This window comes from Siniperca chuatsi, linkage group LG19 (genome assembly GCF_020085105.1).
Source record: "Siniperca chuatsi isolate FFG_IHB_CAS linkage group LG19, ASM2008510v1, whole genome shotgun sequence".
NCBI lineage: Eukaryota > Metazoa > Chordata > Actinopteri > Centrarchiformes > Sinipercidae > Siniperca > Siniperca chuatsi.
In genome coordinates, this window is record NC_058060.1 from 10,384,672 (window position 1) to 10,402,531 (window position 17,860).

General features: G+C 40.2%; 1 protein-coding gene across 2 annotated transcripts; it reads left to right on the top strand.

Annotated features, from left to right (window-relative positions):
* The first annotated feature begins 1,904 nt into the window (after nt 1–1,904).
* zmp:0000000991 (mucin-17) lies at nt 1,905–17,241 on the top strand. 2 transcript variants are annotated; one of them, XM_044176321.1, is made up of 6 exons: nt 1,927–1,945; nt 2,035–2,139; nt 6,939–7,057; nt 7,204–7,375; nt 10,246–10,291; nt 11,046–17,241. In XM_044176321.1, exons 2-6 carry the CDS (start codon nt 2,036–2,038, stop codon nt 16,401–16,403), a joined length of 5,799 nt encoding a protein of 1,932 aa, XP_044032256.1. In that variant the 5' UTR covers nt 1,927–1,945; nt 2,035; the 3' UTR covers nt 16,404–17,241. The 2 variants fall into 2 exon arrangements, with proteins under 2 accessions (XP_044032257.1, XP_044032256.1); XM_044176322.1 differs by having other exon boundaries at nt 1,905–2,139; nt 7,304–7,375.
* The last annotated feature ends 619 nt before the right edge of the window (nt 17,242–17,860 follow it).

Sequence of the window (17,860 nt, forward strand, 5' to 3'; positions counted from 1 at the left end):
TGTTCTTGAGAGACACTTGTTAATGCTGAGGAGCATGTAAGGGCATGGTGCCAATGCAGGAGATTGTTGTCCAGCCCCGGCTCAGTCTCAATCTAAAATGTTCCTCCCTCAGCTCTGATTGCTCCTGACTGCCCTGTTCAGTTATTTGATGTCCACTGCTGCAATGTGACAGTATAGAGTAGTTACAAACTTTACAATTCCTTGCTAAATTCAGGTTTTAGGCCAGGACCGCATTAACTAGGTCTATTGCAGATTTGCAGATACTTTCTGTTTTTCTACTACGAAGAAAAACCCTTCTTTACGCCAGCAGAAATGAAAGTCTGTCAGAGCAGGAAGAGGGCACTGTTCTTCTTGCAGAAACTGAGCCAAAGTTGTCAAGACTTTCTGGCAGGTGGTGAAGGGTGTGGAAGTCTGATGGACAAAAACCCTCCAACATGTTTGTCCTGTTTTGAAAAGTAAAAGTATTGTCTCATGGTCTCTTTTTTTATACTCTTTAACAGTTAAATTGTGATCCCTTACAGTAGTTGCTTCTCAAAAAAAGTTTGGCTCTGGGAATATCTTAAAGTATATAGTTTTTTATTTTTGTATAATATTTGTTTTATGTATCCTCTTCCAGCTTACATCAAACAGTTTAGCTAGATTCCTAATTCTGTCATTTATTATCTCCATTTTCTAGAGTTTGTTAATTGTGTCCTTCCATTTGCTTAGTTGTGGCCCTCTGGTTTCAGACAGTTTTTTGTTATCTGCTTAAGTTCTTAAAATTCTAAAGACATATGTATCAATTTTTGAGAGAGCGGCAGTGGTGTTCTACCAAGTAATAACTGCTCAGGCCCCAAAAAGAGTCTGCACTGAAATGGTATCCATAGCTTTGCTTATTTCAGTCCAATATTGCTGCAAAACCAGGAAAAGACAGGAAAAGAATATATACAGGTGTATAGTATATAGGTGTGGTTGGCTTTCACCTCCCTACATATTTGCCAACAGCTTGGTGTCGCCTCCTTGGTGTACTTTGTTTGGAACAGGTGTTATACAGAAACGTAGTTGAATTTTTCAAGAGTAGTCTCTCCAAATTAATGAACTTTTGGTTTTCCATGTATTATTACTTATGTCCTTCCATATTTCTGGTGAAATAATTAAATTCAGTTTCTTCTCCCAGCTGGTGATTGCTTTGATTTCCTGACTTCTAGATTCTTCTTCCAGAATGCGATAAATCTGTCCTAGTATGTTTTTTGTGTTAGCTCTAGTTATACTTATTTCACAAGCTATTTTTGTCACGTGGTCTCAATTCTGAGGAACACAAACTTGAGCAGGGTTCCCTGGAATTATGCACCACTTAAAATCACAACAAATCTGTGCATACCTCTCTTAACAATCTCTCTGTGCAAACACGTTAGCCAAAACATATTCCCATATTCCTGCATTGCCTTTAGATGGCAAACAGGACAAAGCCATCAAATAAATACTTCTCTACTCTCTGATTGTGTGGTTTAGGATTGTTTCAAAGAATCAGAAAGCATATTTTACCTTATTTGTTTTGAGATTATGATTGGTTAATGATCAATTTTGATGCCTAGTGTAGCTGAGAACTGAGTATTAGTGAGTTCATGTCATTGTGTCTTGAGTCTTGTTGTGTTTTCTGAATTACAGCACATGAACATGTGATTTATAAAGGAGTTTGTATTAAAGGTTTAGCACAAAACAAATTTGCAAAAACAGGGTCATTTCCATTAGAATTTGAGGAAATGAGTCTCTTTGTAGTTGATTAAAAGGTTTGGGAGTTTGTCTTGTGTGCTGAGAAGGAAATGACCAGAGGGGAACTTTTCTCGAAAGGGACGCGGCCAGGAGTTATTGCATGGTCACAATAGTCCCGCCGCTCACCTGTCTGACAGGAGGTGTTGAACTTTCACCTCCAGTCAATAGGAACGGATACTTGGCCTGTTCACAGGTCAGTTGCTGTAAATTCCACAATACATTATAAAGATGCATTGTCTCATCAGTCTGAATACTGAAGGCTTACTGAACCGGTTAAAATAGGATGTCAACAAGTGACGCAGGAGAGTTGGAGCTCAGAGTTGTAGGAGGAGAGACAGCTACGCCTCTGTGCAGGACAGCACGAGCAACACGCACTGCAACTGCACGGTAGGTTAAAGTGTATTTAAAGGGCATTATAACAACGAGTTTGTTATTATCCTACATTTGTTGTACTTCTTATCGACCTGTTTAATGTTGCTACTCAGTTTTTATATCTCCGTTTGCTTGCTGGAGACTTCTTAGACGCGATGCGAGCTGTTCTCTTGAAGGGAGAGAAACCGCACGCGGAACTGCGTGCATAAATGTATATGTTTAATGTTGTAACGCGTGTCTGGAAACATATACGTCTCTCTCAGCCAAACGAAAACGTCTCATGATCCATGACCTGATTTTAGTAAATTCGGCACTAAGCCATTCCATCAATTTAACATTGTACACTTGGTTCACTGGTTTATACTGCCCACAACTGTGTTTGACAGCATAAGGAGGCGGGAATAACTTTTGGAAAACGTCGAATTTTTAAGCTACTTAGTGAGTTTTATATGCTTTTTTGGATAAATGTAGGTGTCCTGTCGATGAAACGTAGCCGCTAACGATTCGTAATAAACTTGTGTACTCCTTGGTCTTCTTTTACGCAAGTTGCCAGATTTTTGAATAAGGTTTGGTGTGACATGCTCGTCTTCATAAAACGTAACGTATCTGTTACGTAACGTCACTCGTGTTAACTTTCCAGAGGTTGAATATAGGAAATAGCCAAGCACATTCTGAACGTAGGTTTTTGGACTCAGTGCTGTAGTATTATGTATCAAATATTAATTTATTATGCATCCAGTTTTATACCTAACATGCACACCTGCGCCTACATTTGTATGGCTGTATGCATTTGTCATACACTTAACTAACACTGTAAACCAGCATCATCAGGTTGATGTATTTTAGAGCAGTTCAGCTTCAGTGGCTTAGCAGGCGAGCTCATACATGCACATCCAGGCCTGCAGATTAACAGAGTTACTACCATGGATACACAGTGCTGCTGTCTGTGCATGTCCTGAGCTCTACCTCTGTTGATTATCTGCACATCCTCCTGCTAATACCCTCTATCTGCACATCCTCCTGCAAATACCCTCTAAACCTATCTAACCCATCCCATCTATAAGCTCAAAGATAAACAGCTCTTCTGGAAGTCTGACAGACACAGAAGGTGTGGCAGCAAACAGAACAAGTCTCACTTTGTCCTGGCAACCTTTTGTTACCACTCATGTAGTCATTGCAAAGTCATTAAGTTCTCTTTGGATGAATCTTGAAAAGAAATTTAAGGTGTAAATCATTGGCAGTAGTTGGAACATTACATGCGTTTGTCAGTGTTGAGTACACACCCACACTTTAGGCTGGATCCTTGTTGTTATGTAAGTGTTAGCTGGCAGATATGGGCACACACCCACAGCGAGGCTGACCTCAAGTGAAGAACACACCACCATACTTGTATGAGACACACAGCACATAATGGAGCAGCCCAAAGAGCCTTTCAAAGATAACAATTAGTCATCAGCTCACAAACCATCAAAACAAACTGAGACATAGTCCAGATAACGTGTATGTTACATGGCTGCAGCACTGACTGGAGGTTGCAGGTTGTCAATGCATTGCAATAACTTTTAAAAAACATTCAATTAAATCCATACTAAATAATAGTGTCCTTTCACCATAACACATTTGGAAAAAGTAGTCCTGTAAAGTAGAGCTGCAACCAACAGTTAATCAATTAATCTGTCAATTATATTTTTCAAGTAATTATTTCAAGTAAAATTGTTATGCAGGCTTGCAGAAAAATTTAAAAAGCTCACTAAAAGTAAGGCTGCAAATAATAAATATGTTCAATATCGATTAGTATGCTGAATATTTTCTCGATCAATAGATTTATCTTTTGGTTTATACTACTTCAGGAAATAATGAAAAATGCTCATCACAATTTCCCAGAGCCCAAGTTGACATTTAAATTGTTTGTTTTGTCCAACCAACAGTCCAAACCCCAAACATATTCAGTCAAATATCATAGAAGACAAAAACAGTATAGATCCACAATTTCGAGGCTGGAGCCAGTCAATGTTTGGCATTTTTGGCTTAAAAAATTACTTTAAACAATTATCCAAATTGTTTCTGTCGATCCGTTAATCAAGTCATTGTTTCAGCTCTACCTAAAAGTAATGAATAAATGGTTGTAACAACTAGCTTCTGACACTCCAAGTGGAGGTAGTACGAATGCAAACTAGGCTACTATGGACCAAACGTACGAAAAATAAGACCAAGCCCACACATCGTTAAATGCAATGATCAATAAATGATCAATATGTGTGTATTCACACCTGCAGTCACAGATCCACCACAGACAATGTGTTCTCTGTGCAGCGAAATGATGTTAGGGCTGAAACCATTACTCGATTAATTGATTAGTCAATCAACAGAAAAAATAAACATCAACAATTTTGCAGTTTTATACCATTGTTAATTGAATATCTTTGGGTTTTGTACTGTTGGTTGGATGAAATAAACAAATTGAAGATGTCAACTTGAGCTCTAGAGAATTGTAATGGGCTTTTATCACTATTTTCTGACTTATTATAGACTAAACCATTAATCTTAAGAAAAGAATCAACAGATTAACCCACAGGTTCAATGATAATGAAAATAATCGTTAAGTTGCAGCCCTACTATCAAACAATTCCATGAATGCCATCCCATCTATTGGAGCTGAAAAATTAAGGGGTGCTGGAGCCCTTCTAATAGGGCTATGGTGGTACATCGCACAGAAAACGTTCTGAACCACTGGATTACTTGATTAATCAAATAATTGTCTCAGTACTACTGTAAATTTCTTGTGATTGCAGACTTCAGACACTCTGTACCTATATCTATAGGCGTATTAATAATGAAGACTGTAGAGTAAACTATGCGGTTTCAGTTTGTGGGAATGCTGTCTAAAAAACAGCTCCTCATGCTCCACCATTACAGGCCTATCACTGACTGATTAAACTATCCAAACATGGTTTCCTTCTGGTTTACAAGTACTAATATTGGTGTGATGTGATATGATTTCTTCTGTTGCCTCCAGGAGAGGTAGGATTAAAAACACTCCGTACCAACCACATGGAAGGCGTGTTGGCTTTGGCACTGAAGTAGCTGTTGAAGAGCATGAAGATCTCCCTCCCTCCTCATATTTCTCTCTGCTTCTCTCTCATGTCATGTCATGTCAGGCTTTTATAATAGCCTGAACGAGATTAAGCTCTAATGAGGCCAATGAGTCGCCCCTGAAGGCAAGGTGGAGAGGTAGAGATGGTCCATGTTATTAAGAAATGTCGAGAAAGGAAAATCAAAGTCCTTCACTTTGTGATCACATGAAGCACCGCATGTTACATAAAGATTCTGGATCTTAAGTAGCAATTTCTAGTCACTTATAAACTGCTGAATCGGATTACAAAGAGAAAGTTATACTGGAATGTCCTGTGACAGATAATTGCTGTCATTTAATTTGTTATGTTAAATGAACAAAGGTTGCAGTGACACGGTACATTCATATTCAGAAAACGCCTCATCTTTGTTCTTGTGTCATCATCGTGCTTGGTGGATGGTACACTAGCGTGGGTTCAGCGTTGGGTTGCAGCAGTAAATGTGCATAATGCATGTTTTAGTGACTGTGAGTGGGTGTGTTAGCTCTGTGCTCTGGTTTTAAGAGAAAGTGTGGAGTGAGCAGAGTCGAATTGTTATATAACCACTGCTTATCAGTCCAGCACTGCTGAACTAATAAGATGAGGGAAGCATGGCTGTTTGAATTTCCTTCAATATACCTTTAGCACTAATTTAAAATTTCTGTCTGGTTACAAATTACATTTCAAGAGAAAGAGAATGGTGTACGTAATTCAGCATGAAAGGTTAAGAGCTGCTTGCGACTAGAGATGACGTGATTAATTGATGAAACTTTCACTGGTTCCAAATTTGAGGATTTGAGGCTTTTCTTTGTCATATATGAGTAAATTGAATGTCTTTGGGTGTTGGACTGTTGGTTGGACAACACAAGATATCACCTTGGGCTCTAGCAATATATAATGGACATTTTCACTATTTTCTGACATTCTATAGAAAGAACGATTAATCAAGAAAATATTCAGCATTAATCAATAATAAAAATAATAGTTGCAGCCCTACTTGGGACTGGAAAGCCACCAATTAGATCAGAAATCAGAATCAGAATCAGAAATACTTTATTGATCCCCGTAGGGAAACTCTTTGATCCCCGTAGGGAAACTCTTTGAAAAGATATTGGGCAAATTGGATGCTTAACATTTAAGCTTGACTTATGTTGTGCATTACAGGGTTACAGTGTAGCTATGGAGCCTACACACGTAGCCGTTGAAAATACGCCGTAGGCTACACCATAGCTAACGTGCACCTCCTCAAAAGTGTAACTACATGTCGGGGCTATGGAGATACCATGTGGGGACCACAAGAACTGTGATTGGTCAGAAGGAGCTGCTTGTGTTTTAATCTTCAGGTTTCTGATTCAGGTATATATTGTTACTGTGGGGAATATAATTAAAGCACGATACGGCCTGATCACACATGATACATGTGTCTAGTGTCTAGTGTTATCAATGCATGAAATCTGACGCTGAACTATAAATCAAAACATATGCCATAGTCATATGTCTACGGTGGGATTCCCATTAACCCCTCAACTACAAATCCAGCTTGATCTTACCTGTTGAAATGCCCTTCAGCAAGGCACTTGCTGCCCAGCTGCTTCATTGTGGGGCTGTACAGTGTAAGGGCTGGAACCAGCAAATCTTTTGCATTTTTGCATGAGTAAGTCTTTAATGATTTTGTACTTTTTTGGTATGTTGTTTTTTTTTTAGAGAACAGCAGGATGAAACATTCGGTGAAAGGTTCAAGCAGGGGAATCATCATGGTGATGAAACCCCGACCGGACAGCTGTGTCACCCATCAGCCATCAGACAGGAAGAAAGACACAAAGGTGACATGCACACACTCATCAAACACATGTTGCGCACAACATTTAAGATACAAGAATTAGGTTTGTACACTTCAGTAATCTTATTTAGCCTCAATTATTGAATTATTTGAATGATCAAATTATCCCCTATTCTGAATCTATTACAGCACTAATATTAAGAGCAGACAGCAGCAGACATTGTGGTGATTCAAAGGTCCAGACCCAGAAGCCTGTTGAACCCAGATTCACCTCCTGCCTCTTCCTCAGACTCTCCAGCAATCCAGACCTTGACACCCAAGAGCTAAGACTCAAGAAGAATTTAGACCCCTGTCTACACAGGTAAGCAAGGGAATGAATAAATTTACCTTGAAACAAGTGTTAATGAAATTCAGTACTGACCCTGATCACAGGCTCATTAATATATTCTGTTTCCTGGTCCATAGTTCAAGGAATAACAGAGTACTCTGTGTACGGTCTTGTTCTGTTTTGGCATGTAGGACTTTATGTCGTCACGTCGTCGTCTATCTGTCTGTGTGAAGTGAACAAAATAACAAGCACAATCTGTTTTGTGTATGTATCTACATACAGTACACATATGCATAATTGCATTGATCTGTTGGACCAGCAAATTAGATTCAGAGCATGAAGTCACAGACCAGTATTTGCACAGTTTCTACGAGGTACAGCTTGAAATCATTGAGGCATGGATTTAGAGAAGTGCTTAAAGCATTCATCTGGGACCTTGGGCCATACAGGCTTAATAGCATCATGCTGCTCCTGCAGATTTTTTTTGGTAACACATTCATGCAGACACAATCCCATTTTACTTAATCTGTCAAGTATTCTTGTAACCATCTTAAGAAGATGATGGTTTTGCTTAGATATTTAAGACCATAGGGGGAAGCGCCTGGTCCATGGCAATGTTTTGTGTCAATATCACATTGAAATGATACGTACTTGGTTCAAATAGACCTAATGTGTGCCACTAAAACATTTAATTACACATAGTCATTCTGTACTGTACTGACACAAAGCAAGTTGCAATGTTAGATCTGTGATATTTCTGTTTTTTGTGGTGCAATCATTATAGTGCAGCAGAATTCAGGATTTATCAGGTCTGGCAGAGTCTTCATCTATTGGTCAAGTTTGCTTTTCATGTACAGTATCCACTGTAGCTCATCAGCTCATTTTGTTCTAAGTAAACAGGATTAGAAGCTGTCACTGTCTTCTCCTCTGTTGTTTTTGTCAGTCCTCTTCAAAGTTTGACTAGTTGTGTCTCCCAAGGTATTCATCTGTACATCACTGCTGACCTGATTTGTAATTTACATGATGTATTTATTAGCTGCTTGTTATGTTGAATGGGTCTTGCCATTCCCTAAACTTTCCCAACAATGGGGCATTTTCTCTCTGTCTGTCTCATCATAATTGGTAAGTACAGACCAGCATCCCTGGAGCTGTATCTGAGGTCTGAAATAGGTACATCTGGCACTAATGGTTGTACCATGCTCAGAGTCACTGAAATCACAAGTCATCTCCAACATTTAGTCAAACAGTAACTGAACCACTGAGCCCTGTCTGCAAGCCTGTGACACATTATCTGGAAGAGTCAGCTCCTTATATAAACAAGGAAGTGCACATGTGACCCCTGGGAGTAGGTTAGACATGATTGCGTTTGTGTGTTTGTCTGTCGATGAGTTTACAGTATGTATGTATTTGTTTGCATTTTAACTTCACAGTGCATGTCCTGGTATCCAGTATAGGAAGATAAGAAGCTCTTACCGCCCTTTCAGGAAGCCCGACTTTATCGTCCTTACCTTCCTTATCACAAATCATCTATCTGTGGGCTGATTTGCATGACAGTACTTAAGTCAGCAATACAAGAGAATTAGAGGTCATTTTAGGTTAGACTTGTTGCCATGGTTTTCTGGGGGAAATATTTAACTTTTTCTTTAGATATAATCTGATATAACAATTGCTTTCTAGCTTGTGCGTGGTGGAGGTGGTTCGTATAAGTATGTGCTGCACATTTTCCTTGGGCATATTTGCATGCCTATGTATGATGCAATGTGGGCCAGAGATTAAAGTAGCCTTGTCAATAGATGCCATAGATCGAACTGGCTTTATTCATTCAAGAGAGAACACACCCCTTTAACTGTCTGCTAGGCACCTGCAATTTTCATACCATACAACATGACCATATATAGACATCTAGTACTGAGTGTGTGATCTTGTGTGTGTACAGTACGTGCATGTGTGATCCATGTGCTTACCATGGCCAACATAAAAATACCATGTAAGTGCTTTCATAAATGCTTATGAGGTGTGACTTTAGTGCACATGTAACTGTGAGAAAACTGTTTAGTAAAGAGAGAGGGACAGAGGAGAGGAATGCTGACCATCCTGTTGATCAGCATTGCTGTGGCAAATGTTAGACATCTAATCCCCCAAATGTTTCACACAAAAACATTATGGTACAGAATACAGGAAGATGGGAGATTTGTTGAATGCAGAAATTACACTTATACCAAGTTTTAAAAATAGAGATATTTTATTAGCTTTTACTGTTTATTATCTCAGCAATACATTTATGAACACCCTGATTATCATGTTCATAATGTTCTTTGCTGGATGGTCTTAATGCCAATGACGTCTCGCCAATCCCCTGTCTCAATATCAAACATTACACAATTCATTATTATATGAGTCTCAAAGTGTCCATTATATATCACTGAAGGTATATTTACTGTAAACACATACAACAGGGCAACTGACATGATGAATGAAAACAAAAGTTACATGTTATCTAGATGATTAACTGTTTTGTCATATTTATTCCTTGCTGCCTTAATTTTTGATGTGGATGACACGCTTAGCAATAACAGTAATAAAACATATTCCTGTAACCTTTTTATTGTGTAAAGAATATATAATCAAAAAAGCTCCACAGCAACCATATCATATCAGAGATGTGTGACAGTCTTTATTTTTTTATTAATTTCTTTTTAGGAAATCCAACAGCTGCCCAATGTGTCAGAAAACTGATATACTGGTCTAACCTTAGTCAGTATTGCTCTCATAGATCATATGTAGGGTAACATGACATTTTGTGCATACTGTACATTATGTCCAATCTACAGTTAAGTGAGAGGTGCAATACTAACTAGTATCCCTAATGGTTTTTATGTCTTTTCTTTCTCCTGTTCTGCCAGTTTAACTGAAACACAAAGGATTGAGACTGAGAACAGCAGCTGTCGGGTAAGAATTAGCCACAATCTTGATCATTAAAATCATAATGTTTTAGGACTTGTGCTGGAATCATTACAATGTAAAATACCATCTAAAAACAAATGTTAAATTGCACCTTTAATTCCTAGTTAATTCAAAGTATTCAAAATATAATTTAAGGCAACTTTTGAAAACCACATGAAGTAGTTATCTATGAAAACATCTCGAGTGACATCGCATACTCTTGTAAACATCTGAGATTGAGTATTATTCTAAGAGTTGGAAGGGACAGGGTGTGTGTGCTTTAGTGTGTGTCCTTGGAAATCTCTCATGTCTTTCAAAATAACCTGTTTGTCAAGGCCTGAATCTCTTAAATAGCTACACCATGGGAACATAAGCATTAGCTGTGGCTTCTTCCAGCACTCAATTTGTAATTCAGATAACAGGCCACTGTTGCATACTTACTGTAAATGTAGAAGGCAATTTACTTTAGTCTAAGTCATTTGCATTGGTATGATATGACAAGTTCAAGTTGACATATGAAAAGAGTTAGGCTTTAATGATACAGCTAGACATATCTGATCCGTGGTTACAATACAGAAATCTAGTGTGGGATATTGTTTGGTCATATGACCAGACAATATCCCACAATTAATTAATTTAACAATACAAAAAATTATTTTAAAACCTACATTTCTAATGCAGATTCCAGATGTTTGGCAAAAAATAAATTAGTATACAATATCTGGTCAATATCTTGGAGTAATTCTTCTTCTCTTAACAGGTTAATGGACAAACATTACCACCAGACACCTCTATAAAGGTAACCAGTGACTCTCCATTATCTGAAAGGATACCATTTCCAGCAAAGAAGAAAGAAGAGGTTATCACAGTTGTTTGCAATGAACTGGAGACTACCAAGGTCTTGAATATAACTCGCAGTTTCTCAAATGGGGAGTCTGGACCACATGAGCCTAATGGCATGCACATACTTTCATGTGGGTCACAACCAAGGACTGGCACTAGATCAGTTGAGTTAGAAGAAGATAGAAAAGACCATACAAAGCTTAAGAAACAAACTGAACTTGTGGAACTGTCCAACCCTACTAGAACCATGTTGTCTTCCACTGTAGTAACAGTTCTTGCCCCACACTGGAGTGGCAGACTAAGACGGACCAAAAGATTTGAGGGAACTGGCAATTCAGAAGCCCAGGGGAATTTACGAGATGTGACAAACACTGCGGCAAACGGTACTCATGAACGCTTTCAGGAGACTGTGGACAGGTCATTGACAGATGGATCACAAGCCCAATTAAGGGTGCCATTTTTGGGTACCAGGAGGAATACAGTGGACTGGTCAACTAAGAGTGGTCCTGCAAGCTTGGACTATGAATCTAAGAGGAAAATGATTCAGACTGTCTCCTTGGATGTAAACTCTGGAATGATGGACAATAGAAAAATAGATGCAGGTGCTTTAAGCCCTGTAGCCACAACTGCATCTCCCGTGTCACCCCTCTCCCTTGACCCAAATGAACAAAGAAGGAATCCACAAACTGGTCATCAGGGAGGACTGTCATCTTTAAGCTCAAAACCAACAACCAGCAGTCTACTTCTGTCTTTAAGAAGATTCAACTCAAATGGCAGGAACTCTAATGTAACCTCCACCCTCTCTGAGATAAACCCTTCACCTCTGAGAAGTTCGCAAAGTGATCGAGATGGAAAATTTTTCACAACACACCTTTCTCAAACCTTTCACAATAATAATGAGCAAGAGAGGTCAAAGCCGCTCTTCTCTCCAACTTCCATTTCTTATAGAACTGAAACTGAGCCTTTCCTTTCCCCATCATCCTCCAATCACAGAGAAAGGAACATATTTGAAACACGCTTCTTTTCAGCTTCACCCACAAACAAAGACGCAGAAGACACACCCTTCACCCAGCAACCTCAAACAATAAATAGAACCCAGCCTAGTCTTTCATGTTCGAAACAGGCATTTCTAAGTAGAGCACCATCAGAGAGGCAACAGAACTGCAGGGGTTCAGACAAAAGTACAAAACTACTCTCAGAGAGCTCTGTCACTTCACCCAGACATTCCCCATATGATCACTCTGCCCTCCTAAAAACCCATTCCCTCCCTAGGAGGACCACCCTGACATCCACTTCCTGGTGGAAACAAGTTAACCAGGAGGGCAGTTCCCTTCTAATGCTCAGTGATGCAACGAACATCAAAGAAAAGCCAAACACACCCTTAGTTACACCCTGTAATGATAATAGTGACTTGGCCTCTTCAAGCCTGACTGACAACAAAAGATTTAGTAGTCAAATCCACAATAACAGAGAGAACAATAACACAACAGAGTCAGTTCGCAAAAGTAACATGAACCTTGTTATGAAGACGCAGGGAGGAACGCACAACATCAAACAAAGAAATGTTGAGGATTTACCTGACCACGAATCAGACAGGCTTGTCAAACAGCAATATGGCTCCAATTTAAACAACAGAGAACCACAAAAGCCTCATAGTTTGCCTGATGTTTTGTCTAGTTCTAAAATTAGCAGAGCTACAGCACAAACAACACTGAGTCACCCTAAAGATATCGGCAAGCATGATGTAAGTAGTAGTTCATTTACAGTAAATGTAACTGAATTACCACCTGCTTGGATAAATCTTAAGAACTCAAATACACCCACTGAGAGCAGCAGCAAACACAATAATAATCATTCTACATCCAAAACCAGCAGCATCCCTATATCTCCTCAAAACAAAGACTCTCAAAAGTTTACCAAACCATATCTTTTTCTTGCTACCACCAACACTCTCAGTAGTCAAGCTCTTACCTCTAAAACTACCTCTATTCTTCCCCTAACCCCAAACTCTAGTTCCTCCTTTCACTCTCATCCAGTTGCTTCACAGACCAATATTCATGCTGCATCATACAATGGCTCTTCTTCCCAAACATCCAAATTTACCAACACAGCTGACACCACACCTCTTGGCTTTGATAGAAGCTATGCTTCCGTTCCCAAGCCATTCCACCCTAAAACTGTGTCCAGCATGATTCCCTCAGTCAATGCTTTCTCTAAAACAAAGTGCAGTCCTGTATCCACTGCTTCTACCACCTCTTCCTCTATCACTGGAAGCCATCCAGCAGCCACAATTTCCCCCAGCCCATCCCTCTTTACTCCTCCTATCACTCCTGCCATTGCATCTTCTCCCACCACTATCACTATTTCCTCTCTCTTAACCCCCCCTCCCACCCCTGTCATTACCAGCCCCAACTACTCAGACACTTCCAGCCCTAAGGAAGGGAAGACATTCTCAAGCAGCCTAGAAAAAGACCCAAAGAAACTGCGCCCCTGTGTAGAGGGAAAGAGAGTGAGACGAGTAACATGGGAGGACTCGGTGGATCTGCTGCATTCTGAGCCCATCACAGTTGAGAAGCCAGAGCCATTTCAAGTCCCAACAAGCCCTTCATCTCCCTTGAGATCCCAGCGAGGCATTAAAGCTCCATCCATCTTTTCCTTTCTAAGATCAAGCAGTCCTACCACAAATTCATCTTCTCTTTGCTCCCCTTTGCCTAAAACCTCCAGCATACAGGTGGTGAAAGGAGGGAAGTATCGATCCTTATCATATGACTCTGCTGATTTAGCATTCAGAGAGCGAGAGAGATCGAAGCAAAGACCTGTGAAAGACACTGTGATCTTTGATCAGGGAAGACGAGACTTAACCACACCCAGACAAGAGAGGACACTATCAGTGGAGTCCAGTTTAGTTCAGTGCCATTCTTCTGCTCCTTTCTCCCTCCCTCCTGACTTTTCAAGTGGTTATAAGCTTCGATATAGCTCCCCACCTTACTCCACTCTCATGTCTACCAGGTCAACACAAGGAGAAACTAAGACAATAACACCCAGATCACCCCTCTTCCAACAACCCTCACAGTCAAATTATACCCCACATATTTCCATACAAACTGACCCAGTTGCAGCCATGACCTTACCCACTGCCAAACCCCCTCTTTCACCTATGAGACTACCACAGCCCCTGTCTTTGCCTTTCCAAAACAAAACTGCCACCCGAGAAAGTTCAAAGTGTGGTGTTTCAGAAACCGATCAAGTCAACAATAATAACGGCAAGAACAACAGCCGCGATTGCCAAAATGGCCAGATATTACTTATCGACAACAGAGTTCATATCAGTTCACAGTCTCTGCAGGGTGATAAGGCCCACAACTCCTCCTCAACATGTGTAACTGAGACACTGGTTTACAGCATTAAATCTAAAATAGATACAGTGACAGTTGCCCCAAAAAACACCACACCTAAACCTTTGCAACATACCACAAACACACTGGTTTCTGTGGAGACCAAGTTAAGTCAAGAGTCCCACACAGTGCAGAGTAAGGAAACCACAGATGGACCATGCAGTCATTCAGATCAGAGCTCCAGTGGTAGCAGCTCAGTAGAGAGTCAACCCCCTGATGATGAAAGCTCTAACAGAAGAATAAAGGAGAGTGTACTGGGTAAAAGCAGATTTTTTTCAGTGGAGAGTAACAATGAACAAAGCCCAAAGAGAAGCCGGTTTGCATTGAAGAAAAGTGTAAGCACACCAAACTCCAGTTTATCAAGGTCAGAGTCAGAGAGGGCCAACAAGACTAATAACAAAATGGACCAGGTCCTTAACAAACTGAGACAAACATTTAGCACTAGACGGTCTGATGATGATATTATGTTTCCATGGAAATGGAAGCGAGCCTCCCAAACACCCTCTGTTAGTGGATCAAGTGACATCAGCAATGTCAGTGATATCACTGAGAGTACCAAAACACTAGAGAAGCGAGAGCAGGAGAAAGGGATGGTGCTGAAGGACAATGAAAAGGGAACAGAGGGTACGAATAGATGGACACAAAACAGATACACTCTCATACCACCCTCAGCTTCTGGGAGCACAATGGCAGAAGATAAGTTTTACATTTGGTCAGACAAATCAACATCAGAAACTGACCAAGACAAGCAAAATGTTTGTGCAGAACACATGTCTGAAAGTAAAAACCAACCTCATTTGACAATCCACACCCCAACAACGCACCAGTTTGACCTTTACAAAGACAACAGGACAGATTATAAACAAACAAACCAGTTCCTCTCTTGTAGAGATTCCAGTCCTGGTAGGAGCCCTAACCCCTCTGGTACTCAGTTCATGAAGTCCACATCCAGCCCCAGGAGCCCCTTCTCCCCCTTCTCCTCTCTTTCCCCTCTCTCCCCATTTCCCACACCTGATGTTACAGATGACAGTGTCTTCTACAGCCCAAAGCTACAGCGTCGCAGAGAATCCTCCTCACCATGTGAGCCAGGAGAGGGAATCAGCTTGGGTGGGTCAAGAAGAAGCCGGGCATCCACTGGTCCTCCAAGTGCAGGTCCAGGACAGGACAAGGAATGCTTGGCATCCTCCTATGCAGACTTGAAGTATGGCATTGAGCCAGGGAGGTCATTTTCTGTGAGTTCTGTACTGTCCAGTCGACCCTCAGGGCCGGGTCGCATCTCCACTGGATCCAGGTTCATGAGTGTGGGTGACCTCTCTGAATCTGCCTTGACTTGTGGAGGTATTGGCAAGGACTTGGATCAGTGGTCTGTTATTCCTGATTGGACCTCAGAATATGATTTCCAGCCCAGTAAGGATTGTCGAATGTCATATTTTCCCAGTGACCCTGGTAAAATGAGATCGAGATCTCTTCCTCGATCACTGACCAGGCGCCTGGCAAATTGGAGCTCAGGAGTCTCCGCTTCTCCACCTGTAACTACCACAACCTCAAAGCCAGCCCGCCTCTGGAGCCCTAACAAGAACACTTGTCACTTTGCATGGGATACAGAGGGTCCTCCGACCCCTCCTCCAACACCTCCACTGTCACCAGTGTCCAAACGTATGTCCAAACCTCCCAGCCTTTCCTCCCCTACCTTTCCCAGCTCATCAGGAGCACCACAGCAAGTGGACAACCAGTCCTCCAGAGGGCATTTGCCCTCCAGATGTTATGTATCCAGCCTTAGCACCTTTGAGGAGTCTTCAGACAGCAGCTCAGACACCACAACAGATGATGAATATTACTTAGAAACAGGTGAAGACAAAGAAAAAGAAACAGAATTGTAAAAGCAGAACAATTGCTTTGAATCCTCCCTGCTGTCAAGTCTCTGATCATGCACATGAGAAAGAAACATCCACGAGAAGAAAGATTGGCTTTAAATCTATTATGTAAAGTGACCTTCTCTGCTTGTCTCCTTTTTTTTTTTTTTTTGTCATTTTCACAAAGGAAACGGACAGGTGGTTGACTGCATGATTAGGTTTTCAAAAGTGGTAGTTGCTGTCATGTAAAAAAGACATTAAATGAGCAAGCATGATATTATCAGCATAGGTTTAAAGATGATAATGTGTGCATGTACAGTATACTGTATATGACTGCAGATCTGCAATCTAGGGATATCGAACTTTGTTTAACATTTTATAGTTGCAGTTGCATGGCATCAGTGAGGGATGTAGCTACATCTGTGTAGTTGTTTTAATGATCAAACTACTGTTAGGATTTTAACATAAGGCTAATCGTAAGGTTTGCATTTCGTCCTGCTACTTAACAATAAATGCTGAGGTAATATGGATAAATGTGTTATCATATGATATTTCATTATCTGTTTTATTCTATGTTTGAAGATTTAAATGAATTGTCGTAATGTTGTAAGCATAAAGCAGACACAATTTATTTTTTTTGCCAAATTGTTTTAAACTGGCAGTGTTGCTTTGAAAAATTTGAAAAGTTTTGTTGAAAAAGTTTTGTGTATTCTGGGATGAAATATAATCATACTGTATGTTAAAATTAACACTTGTTTTCAAACATTATAAACTGCTCTATACAGTGATTGCTCCTATTTGCACAGCGACAATCTAAAGTCTTAATATATGTATTTTATAAATAAATGTAATTTCCAACAAGAAATCATGTTTTTGGATATATGTTTGGGTTAAATTTCTGCTTAACGAGTTGGGTACACTCTTGCTATTGCTTGATATCAAATTATCCAGCCTTAACCAGGATGATTTCTCATCGTGTCATTTAATTGTTGTGTTTCCCATCCCAGTATTTACATGCCATAATAAGTGAAAAGGTATGCTGAGTATTGGCATGACAAACAGAAGATTTGGTGCCCGAGGCTACATTCCAGTCTACAGGGAGCTTTTTAATGACCATATTAATCACAGTGCTTTGCTGGATGCTGTCTACTTTAAATAGTGTCTGCTATAGGTGGGGCTGTTCAACAGTTTCACATTATTCAAGTGGGTGTTCTTTTGTTCTTCTTCTTAAACTGTTACGGCGATGGTTAGATAAAATGTCCATTAGACTGGGTGGATTGAGTTGTAAAATCATTACTGCATGTGTATGTTTACCGGCAGTGTACTTTGTGTCCTTGACTTTCTCTTTTTATGATTTTTACCAGAGAGACATTCACACTGAGACAACACAATCTGCTTTGTATTATTAGCCATGACATCAACTGGGAAAGGCATGGCTGAATCACATCATGTGTCATAGTCTTCAGAGCAATGATTCTGAATCT